Below are 10557 nucleotides of genomic sequence, written 5' to 3'. Positions count from 1 at the left end.
GCCTCCGAGGACGACTTCCCTAACCTCCGCCTCCTCCCTTCCAGCTTCTGCCCGCACCCCTTTTACCCGACCCCCCTACCCTCCACCCCAGTCTCTCCTCCCGGGTGGTCCCAAGGATGGGACGGGACTTTCCGGGAGTGTAATTTAAACAAAAGGCGTGCGCTCTGGCTGTATTTGCATAGAGGCGGGGCCTCTGGCGCTGAGAGGCCGGAACACCCAATCAGGTGGAACCCCGGGACCTCTACCTCGCTCCAAACGACCCTGGGGGCGAAATCCGCCCAGAGACTTAATTTGCATGGGGCGGGGCCTGCCTCCTTGAGTGGCCGGGCGCCACTTCCCCTTCCAGTCGGCTTCCGCCCGCTGGCTTCCTCCCGCTGGCTTCCGCCCGCTGGCTTCCGGCATCCGTGCGGCTTCCGCCCGCCTTCCGCCCGCCTTCCTTCCGGCGTCTGTCCAGCTTCTCTCTGCTTTCGCCGGGCGCCACCCGCGGCCAGGGTACGAATGCTACCAAAACGGCGGCGAGCGGGGGTCGGGACCCCGGACACCGCCCCCTCCTCCGCGGCACGCTTCCCTGGGGTCACTGTCTGCCTGGCTGAGCCACGCATGGGCCGCAACCGCCGGGCCTTCCTCACACGCCTGGCTCTCTCCAAGGGCTTCCGCGTCTTGGACGCCTACAGGTGCGCGGTCGTGGCGAAGCTCGCCGCCAGACGAGGCCACCTTCCTAGGGCCGACCTTTCTGAGGGGCGCGGGGCGGGTCCGGCGCCCACGGCCTCGCCTCACCGGGGAACGTGGCACGCCCGTATAGGTATCACCATGCCGTCGCGCCCGGTGGGCCGGGAGATGCTGCTGAGTGGCGTGATGGCCTGAACACAGATGCCCGTGCTCGGAACTTTGCAGCTGATCAGCCACATTCACGTATGTTGTTTCCTTACTGCTGAGGATATTGAGATCTGAAACGACTCCCACGCAGCTGACCCCGGAGCGGAGGGGCACCTGAGGTGTTTGGATTCCAAGTTAGCCCTGGCATTTCATGGTCATATAGCCTTCCTGTCAATTTCCTCTTTTGTAAAAGGGTGTTAGCAGTTAGGGTCAGGAGTGTTTCTGTAGGACAAGGAGAGAATGTATGCCGGAGGCTTTATAAAGGGCCATGTGAGTGTAGCGGTGGTTAACAGTCCTTCCTTAGGTGGATTCATCTTGCCCTGTTAGCTAAACTGATTTCTCTCCTCAGGGCTGAGAAAGTGACTTGAGTGAGGCTCAAAGAGTAGAAGAAAACCAAACAAAAACAAAACCACTACAGAAGCAATGCTGAAAATAAGGGAGGAGGGTTCCCATGGTTTTGAAGTTGAAAGAGCAAGTGAATCAGGGGCCAGTCCCCCTGAAGCTTAGTTAACCATTCCCAGGGGTGCAGCAGACCCACTCAGGAGAGGATGATGACCACAGCCTAGAATGTACTGGGCACTATCTAAGCCGTTTTGCTTATTAGCTCATTTAATCTTTACAGCAACCCTGCAAAGTAGATATGTTATTATCTCTGCTCTGTGGATGAGGCAGTCAAAGTACAGAGATAAGTGATGTGCCCAAGGGCACATAGCAAGTGTGTGGCAGAGCTGAGGTTCAAACCCAAGCAGTCTGTCTCCAGCACTTCGATGAAGACCCCCTCCTGGTCCTGCCCCCTGTACCCCTGGCCTCTCCTTCCTCTGGGGTTGGGGGGAGAGGGAGACAGACAAGTTAACACAAAAAAGGGTTGGTCTTTTCATCATAGCTAGAGCCGAGAACCACGCACAGCTCTGCGGATGCTGGAGCGGTGGAGATGTTTGTCTGCCAGGAGGAGGGGTTGGGAGGTCTTTCTGAAGAATGAATAGGTGGTCACCAGGCAGAGGGGATAGTAACAGCAAAGGCCTGGAGGCATGGAGTGCAGCAGGAAGAATGGCAGGTCTGGGAAAGGGCTCTGGGCCTCACTTCCTCTTCTTCCCTCCACCCAGCTCAGAGGTGACACACGTCATGATGGAGGGGATCTCAGCAGAGGAGGCCGTCTGCCAGCAGGAGCGCAGGACGGCGGCCCTTCACCCAGGATGCACTCGCCCAGTGCTCTTAGACGTAAGCTGGTTCATGGAGAGCATGGCGGCTGGGCAGCCAGTCCCTGTGGAGTGCCGGCACTGCCTGGAGGTGAGCTGGGTGAAGGATGAGGGTGGGGCCCCAGAGAAGGCCCCAGCGCAGGCCAGAGCTCAGCTGGGACAGGTGACACGGCAGCCGTGCCTCAGTGTCTTTCACATGAGGTGGGCGGTGAGGGCTCAGCCCGGACCACCAAGGGGCCCTGGGAAGCCAGGCCGTTCCCGCTTCTCCTCTCACCATTGGTGCAAACTCTCTTGAGATCCACTTATTTTTGGCATCTTTAGGCCTTTCTTGCTTACCAAGTGGAGAGACTGTGACCCCAAGTGGGGCCAGCAGGAGGCCGTCCTCGGGGTGCTGTGAGGTTCATGGCTTCCGCCCACCTCTGTGCTTCCTGGGTGAGCACAGCTGGGGGCTGCAGGTGTGGGCTCAGAGCAGGGCTGCCCGCATTCAAATCCTGACTCTGCCTGTGAGCCATGAGGCCTCGGTGTCCCCGTCTGTGAAGTGGGGGTGACAGGCACCCCAGCCCACTTGCCGGAGGGGGTTCTGGGAGGTGGGGCACATACAGCACGTGCGGTGGCAGCTGGTGCCACTGCTGCCGCTCTGGCTTCTGCAGGGCGACACCGCCTCTGCCCCGTGCCTCTGGCAGTTGTGCCCTCTGAGAGTCGGCCCCGTCTGTCCCGAGAGCCCTAGGTGACCACCCAGGAGAGGCAGGGCTCCGGGGGGCTTCCTTGGCCCCTGCCCACCCTGCAGCCTCGAAGCAGCCTGTATATTGCCCTTCCCCAGGTGACTGTGTGCGGGAAGGGGCCGCCACGCCCAGCATGGAGGCTGCCCTGTGCCTGCCAGCGGCCCACACCCCTCACGCACCACCACGCCGGCCTCTCGGTGAGCCCTGGGTCCCCTGCCTCCCTGGGATGGGGCCAGGCCCTCCCCTGTCCCAGCCTTGGAGGGACGGGTGGGGTGAGGTATCCCGCCATCCCTGCCCCTCCCCAAGGGCCCCTCCCTGCAGTAGGCTCTGGAGACGCTAGTGGAGGCCGCGGGCTTCGCCGGCAGTGAGTGCCGCCAACTCTCCTTGTGCAGAGCAGCCTCAGCGCTCAAGGCCCTTCCCAGCCCGGTCACAGCCCTGAGCCAGCTGCGTGGCCTGGCCCACTTTGGAGAACGCTCGTGCAGGGTCGTCCAGGTCGGTGCTCCCCGCACTTAGCAGGGCGGGGTGGGGGGAGGTGAGGGGGCCTCAGGGCCTGGCAAGGGCAGGTGGCTTGGTGGCTCAGAGCCCAGCTGTGGCCGGCCACCCTCTTCACTCAGATTCCTCACGTGTGAATGGGGGCCACAGCACCTGCCCTAGGGGGACCGAAGGGGCTCAGCCAAGGGAGCTGCTGGGAGCCCGGCAGGCTGGTAGCTGGCTCCACTTGGACCAGCGCAGACTGTCCCGGATGGTGGAAGAGGACCCCTGAGCATGCGCACCTCTTTTTACAATGAGAAGTATTTGAGGACCCCAAATGTGAAGTTGTCCTTTTGTACACTTACCACTGAGCGAGTATATCACGATGGAAAAGATGCTTTTGAATTCACTTAAGCTTTTTTTTTTTTTGCGGTACGAGGGCCTCTCACTGTTGTGGCCTCTCCCGTTGCGGAGCACAGGTTCCAGATGCGCAGACTCAGCGGCCATGGCTCACGGGCCCAGCCGCTCCGCGGCATGCTGGATCCTCCCGGACCGGGGCACGAACCCGCGTCCCCTGCAACGGCAGGCGGACTCTCAACCACTGCGCCACCAGGGAAGCCCCACTTGAGCTTTTAAATGAAGTCTTGCTGAATTCACCTATGTTTTAAAAGCAGTTGTTTACGTATCCCAGGGCTTGCTATTTATCTGAGAGGTGGCCCACGTTCCCCGCCCTAGGGGCTTGGAGGCTCCCTGGGCACAGTCTTCATTTCCAAGTCCCCCGGGATCCTGCTCCCACAAAGCCCCCCTGCTGGGCCGTGGGCACCCAGGTCTCCTCTTGCCAGTCAGGCCTTGTCTTCTCCCACAGGAGCTGCTGGAACGTGGAGTGTGTGAGGAGGTGGAGAGAGTTCGGCTCTCGGAGAGGTACCAGGCCATGAAGGTACGCAGGGCAGCCCCCAGCAGGGGCACGGAGCTCCACGGTCCTCCCCCAGAGCCACAACACATGGTTCATGCCATGTCAGGTGGAAAGTGGGGCAGTGGGTCCCCCCCGGGGTCAGAGAAGGTCTCACTGAGGAACTGGCAGGTCAGCCGACACCCGATATACACGAGGCAGCCAGATGGAGGCGGACGAGAAGCTTGTTTTGAGCACAGGGAATTTTCTAGATCACTCGGCACCATGTGTTCTTATTTGACTATTGATGGCATATCCTCAAGTATATCACATGCTCTGGCATTTTACACAGAGCATACTGAACAAAACAGAACCTTTTTCCGGGTGTCACGGGGACCGTTAAATCTGTGGGACTGCTCACCCTCGCAGTGTCTCCACCTTTGTGACCTCACATACTCATTTTCTTGGTGGCGTCCTGCCTGTGTCCACGACGCACCTTCCCGCTGGTCCCTCCCATTTCTGGTCTGATAACGGAGCTGCCAGAGCTCTTGTGGATGCCTTGGTCGGGCTCCTTAGACACCCTGGTTTTGTGGCTGGAGGTTGTCAGATCAGCGACTGGTCGGGGGGGGGGGGCTTCAAAAAGGGAGAGGAACCCTGTGTAAAGGATGGGGGGTGGGGGGCTCAGGGGTGTGGAGGCAACACAGGAATTAGTGGCTGGAGAAGCGCTGGGAGAGGGCACAGTCATCTGCTACCTCCCCCGGGGTACCCCTGAGTCCCAGAAGGCATCCAGGCCAGGAGAGAAGTACGTGAACAGTTAGAAGTTTACTGTTATAAACAGCATGATTAGGTTATTCTCAGCATCTTTCCCATCCAGTTCATGCTCTTGGTTCCGGGGATCTAGGGAAGGATGGCCAGCACAGTCCCAAAAGGGCAGGCTACAGCTGGTCTGCAGGAAGTGGGGCTCAGGGACACGAGTGCCACCCAGCTGTTCTTCCTCCCCTGGGCCTGCTCTTGTGTTTCAGAAGTCCCTGGGGAGGGGCTCTGAGTGGCTGGCCTAGGGCAAGTGCCCACCCCTGTCCAACGAGCTATAGTCAAGGAAGAAACAGGTGAGTTGCTAGCGCCCACCCTGGGTGTAGGATACCCGTGTGAGGGCAGCTGGCCACCCCACGAGAGGTCAGCTCCAGCAGCATAGTTAGTTTCCACTGGCCTGGACATCTCTGCTGACCCGTGGCCAGGCAGTGGCAATTGTCATGTTTGAACCTGGAACAGAGCCCCAGCCAGCCCTAACCTGTTCCTTCCAGATCCTGCTAAAACAACCCCCTGGCTATTAACTGCCCTTTTTGCTGCCTGTTAAAAGGCAGAGCCACAGTAATAAGTCCCAGCTGCTGTTGGGTGGGATGGTATGGTTTTCCCAGTGAATGGACGGACTGTCAGGTCGCCTACTTTGGTGATGTTGGAATCATAGGCTAGAACTGTACAAGTTCTGGGGAGGGACCCTGCTCGAGGAGGGGACCGAGGCCTGGGGAGGGAGCACGTGGGGTCTTTCCCCGCCGTCCCCTGTGAGGGTGGGCTGTGTAGGCCAGGCTCGGGGTTTGAGTCCTGCCTGTGCACTCGCTGTGTGGCCTTGAGCACGTTGCTTAAACTTGAAGAATGTGAGTGGGGATGCCACTTGCCCGGCCAGACGAAGACTTAATGAGGCCACTTGTGTAACGCTGCAGTGGTGCTGTCCTGGGACACGCCTTGCACGGATCAGTGTCGTCATCTGCATCTCGCTGTAAGAGTTTGCTCCTGACCAAGTGTGCTGTGCTCATCCTCAGAACAGCTCTTCACTCAGATCTTTGGGGTCGGGCTAAGGACCGCTGACCGGTGGTACCAGGAGGGGCTACGGACGCTGGACGACCTCCGAGAGCAGCCCCAGAGCAGAGAGCAGGTGAGCCCTCTGGGAGCGCTGGGCCCTGGGCTTCCCCAAAGCACCTGTGCCTGAAAGCCTCCCACACCATGGAGCCCTTAGCTCTGACGCATGGCATATGCTCGTGGCTGCCTGTGTGGCAGGGAATGGGGTGAGTGTGAAGACGGGCATCTTTATTTGGTGGGCTTCCTGACCCAGTGGAGTCAGGACCCGGTGCAGCCCCTTCTCTGTGAGCGATAATGGTCAGAGTAGCTGCTGTGCCGTTCAGGACCTCCTGGTTAGACTTGGGCCTGGACCAGGCATGTACCCCTTACTCCTGATTCCGTAGAGGGGAGGGCATGTCAGAGCAGCCCGGGCCCTGGGCACACTTGCTTGTGTGCTGCTTGGCGCCTTGGCCCACTGGCTGATGGCATGGGGACCTGTGCTCAGCGGGGAGAGGCTCAGTGAGGAGCCTGCTAGTGGGAGGTGGTGCCGAGCGGTGGAGAGACGTGAACTTGAGAGTTTGTCAGGCCTGGGTTTGAGTCCCATCTCTGCCGCTTACTAGGTAGGAGACCGTGGCCCTGAGTCTTGACTTCTCTGAGCCTGAATTACGTTCTCTGTAAAGCATGGGAATCCCGTGAGCTCCTTGGCGTGAGGCCAGCAGGTCGCAGGTGTTGAGCAGACTCTGTGTTCTCTCCGTGTGGCCTGGATCGGGGACCCTGCTGAAGGAGCCCCACAGCCCAGCACTCGTTGCCTCTTTGAACATCTTCCTGGGGGCTGGGGGAGGGGAGGCCAGCTGGGGGTCCTGGGAGAGTCTCCTGGCCGGTCAGCAGGACGTGAGACCACAGAGCCGTGCGTCCGGTGGAGCGTGATGGTGGCATCCGTCGGTTCCGTTCAGTGTTCTCTCCCTGCAGGAGAGGCCCGCAGCGCTTACTGAGCGCGCATCCTGCCCGGGGCCGTTTATTCCCTCACGTAAACCTCTCCTAACTGTGTGTGTGGAAGGCCCAGTGATCCCTCTGACAGGGGAGGAGGTGGACACAGGCTAGAGCGAGGTGTTGTTAAGCGGCAGAGCCATCTTCACATCTCTTTATCACTTCCCGGCCCCGTTTCATGGATGGGAAAACCGAGGCGTTGAAAGGGATAGTCTGTATCTTGATTGTGTCAGCATCAGAATTCTGGTGTGACCTACAGTAGTTCTGCCAGATGTTACCGCTGTGGGGAACTGGGCAGAGGGCACAGGGGACCTCTGTTATTTCTTTCAACTGCGTGTGAGCCTACAATTGTTTCAAAATAAGCGTTTGATATTTAAGGGAGAGGAGGGGCTAGTGGGAGACAGCTAGAGAGGGCCGGGCTGGGCAGGTCAGGAGAGCTGTGCTGCCCACAGGACTCCAGCACCACCAGGACCTGAGCACCCGGATCCTGCGGTCAGATGTGGAGACCCTGCAGCAGGCGGTGGAGGCAGCCGTGGGGCAGGCCCTTCCTGGGGCCACGGTCACGCTGACCGGCGGCTTCCGGAGGTCAGGGGGCTCCACACGCCCTCCGGCTCAGCTCCAGGCCCTTCCCAGTGAATGCGTCTGAGGCGGGACCACTGAGGTGGGCCTTCCCTCACTGAAGGGATTCGGGAGAACACGGAGGCTGAGAGTCAGACTGGCCCCCTCAGGGCCACGACGTGGACTTCCTCATCACCCACCCCCAGGAGGGCCGGGAGGCAGGGCTGCTGCCCAGAGTGATGTGCTGCCTGAAGAAGTAGGTGAGGGGCTTCCTGCTCCCCCCGCTGACGGTCCTGCCAGGATCCTGGTTCCTGTCCCAGCCCCACATGGCGGTGCCCGGCCATGTCTGCTCTCCCCCAGGACCTTGTCCTGTACCGCCAGCACCAGCGCAGCCAGCAGGCAGACGACCCCACCCACCTGCACCGGCAGAGCCACACCATGGATGCCTTCGAGGGGACTTTCTGCATTTTCCACCTGCCACAACCCCCAGGGGATGCTGTAGGGGCGCCCAGAGGCCCTGCCCCACCCCGACCACCTGGTGGTCACCCCCATCAGCCAGTTCCCCTCTGCGCTACTCGGCTGGACTGGCTCCAAGGTAGGGAGTGTGCTGCTGCGGCCACCCTGGAGTCTGGGGTTGGCGGCCCTGCTGATGCAGTCACTCTTCCCCAGCGTTTCGAGCGGGAGCTGCGCTGCTTCAGCTGGAAGGAGGGCCGGAAGGGCTCTGGCTGAACAGCCATGGTCTGTTTGACCCGGGACAGGTGTGTTGCTGGGACGGGAGGCCTGGGTGGGGAAAACGGCTCTCTGCCCGGCCCACAGTCTGCGTCGGCCCCAGGGCCCTCCAACCTGGGACCCACAGGGCCCTCAAGAAGCACCCCACCGCGGGGCTGGGCTCTGCCTGCCCTTCCAGCCTCCTCCCCACACCTGTCTCCGGGAAGCTGCCGCGTGGTGGAATGGCTCCCAGGCACTCGTGCTTGCACTCTGTTGCAGAAGACGTTTCTCCACGTGGCTTCAGAGGAAGACATTTTCAGACTCTTGGGCCTTGAGTACCTTCCCCTCCAGCCAAGAAATGCCTTATCCTATTAGCTGGCCCCCACTTCCGCTCTCTGGAAATGGAGGGTGCCATGTGAGCCAGACGCTGTGGGTGTTCTGGTCCCTGAATGTTTCCAGGTGGAAGATGCACTGCTGCCCCAAGTCCTCACCCCTCCCAAGTGGGAGCCCTGTCTGTGTGGACCACCAGCCCCCCACATACACCCAGTTCAAGCTGTCATGAAATGAGCATGTGGAACAAACTAAGCTGTATTTTCTGAACGTGTTGCTGGTGTGGGTGACCGGGGAGCATGGGCATTGGTTCTGCCCAGAGGTCTGCTACAGGGTGCTGGTGAGGGTGGGGGATGTGGACCTAAGACAAATAGACTTCCAGTTATTTCTCCAACAAAAATGGGTTTATTCAGGATCAGCAGAGAATGGGTCTGCAGCCATGGAAAGCCATGTGCAAGTCCCCAGCAAAAATGGAAAGGAAAACGCTCTTACAGAGGGGAAAAGGAATTTGGGAAGGCTATAGTAAACAAGAGTCCATGGCTTTTCATTGGCCAAGTCCTCGTCAGGAACGAAGAGGAGATCTTTCTTTCTTTTGGGCTCTGCTACCATCACAGGGCATGAGCCCTCCCCCTTCTGGTCTCCCAACTCTTATTAATGTTTTTACACTTCCCCTTTCGATCAAGATGCATCTCTGAAAGCATCACTAATCTGAGTCAGGCTTTCCAGTTTCAGGGTCTTTCTGTTCCTCAATACAAGGAAGGACGTTTCCTGGGTGTAGTGTCCCACATCAGAGGGAAAGTGCACAGATTGGAGATCTATTGAGGTTATATTTAAGTAACAAGGAGGGGTAGGAGGGACAACTCTTAGGCACTTTTTATCTGACGTCCATGTCTTTTACCAAGATCCTAAACGGTAGAGATTATCTGAAGCCTTATGTAATCAAAGGTCTGGTGACGAAATTCCAACAGGCCTAGTCTGAATATCTTTGGAAAGCTGGCTCATCGGATGTCGTCTGCTTCAGTTCAGGGAAGTGTTTACTTTCAGGTCACCAGATGATTTGCAGGTCCAGACAGGGTTTGGTGCTTTCTTTAGGTGTGTCATGTGAATCCAAGAGTTGTATTCCTTGGAGTTTTGCAGCATAAGGGTTGGTTAGCAGTACCTGATAGCAGCCTTTCCAGCAAGGTTGAAGAGAGTCCTTCTGGAGATGTCTTTTCCAATAGATGAAACCTGCAGGTTGCAGGGTGTGATGTTTAAGGTCTTCATCTCCCAAGAGTGCACTGTGAAAAGGTTGCTTACCAAAACATGGTTATTTTTAATAGAAGCAATTAGGCCTTTGCAGTATTGGAGTATCTCTCTTCTTATTGGTTGTGGGTCAAAAGAGGCAGGAGCCGGGCTTCCCTGGTGGCGCAGTGGTTGAGGGTCTGACTGCCGATGCAGGGGATGCGGGTTCGTGCCTGGGTCTGGGAGGATCCCGCATGCCGCGGAGCGGCTGGGCCCGTGAGCCATTGGCCGCTGGGCCTGCGCGTCCGGAGCCTGTGCTCCGCAACTGGGAGAGGCCACAGCAGTGAGAGGCCCGCGTACCGCAAAAAAAAAAAAAAAAAAAAAGAGGCAGGAGCCAAGTGCACTGGGCATCCTGTGACTACCTCAAAGGGTGTAAAAGTTCCAAAAGGGGTGGGTCTATGATTTAGAAGGACCAACAGCAATGCTTTTGACCAAGGTATTTGGAGGGCCTCTACACGTTTTGCCAGTTGAGTCTTAATAATGCTGTTAGTGTGTTTGACCAAACCAGAGGGTAGGGGGTGGTAAGTGCAGTGAAAGTGTAAAACTGGCCAAACAGCACAGACTTTTTGAAGCACCTGTCCAGTGAAATGGGTTCCTCTGTCATCATGAAGTTGAAGCGGAGTTCTCCAGGTAGGGATAATCTTTCCCAAGGCACTTGAGTCACAGAAGAGGTAGTAACCTATCTGCAAGGGCAAGCTCCAGTCCA

General features: G+C 58.4%; 1 protein-coding gene across 1 annotated transcript; it reads left to right on the top strand.

Annotated features, from left to right (window-relative positions):
- Nucleotides 1-498: 498 nt before the first annotated feature.
- On the top strand, nucleotides 499-8724 carry POLM (DNA polymerase mu; the record flags this gene model as incomplete). Its single annotated transcript, XM_082661719.1, is given in 13 exon segments — nucleotides 499-674; nucleotides 1980-2163; nucleotides 2893-2991; nucleotides 3119-3286; nucleotides 4131-4202; nucleotides 5977-6084; nucleotides 7402-7596; nucleotides 7703-7788; nucleotides 7853-8062; nucleotides 8064-8127; nucleotides 8202-8246; nucleotides 8249-8290; nucleotides 8520-8724. Coding segments are annotated over 13 exon segments (1545 nt in total). The 3' UTR covers nucleotides 8616-8724.
- Between the last annotated feature and the right edge of the window lie 1833 nt (nucleotides 8725-10557).

Source organism: Grampus griseus, assembly GCF_964374135.1.
Source record: "Grampus griseus genome assembly, chromosome: 9".
NCBI classification, from domain to species: domain Eukaryota; kingdom Metazoa; phylum Chordata; class Mammalia; order Artiodactyla; family Delphinidae; genus Grampus; species Grampus griseus.
The sequence above is the reverse complement of the archived record's forward strand: the minus strand, read 5'-3'. Positions and strand labels throughout refer to the sequence as shown.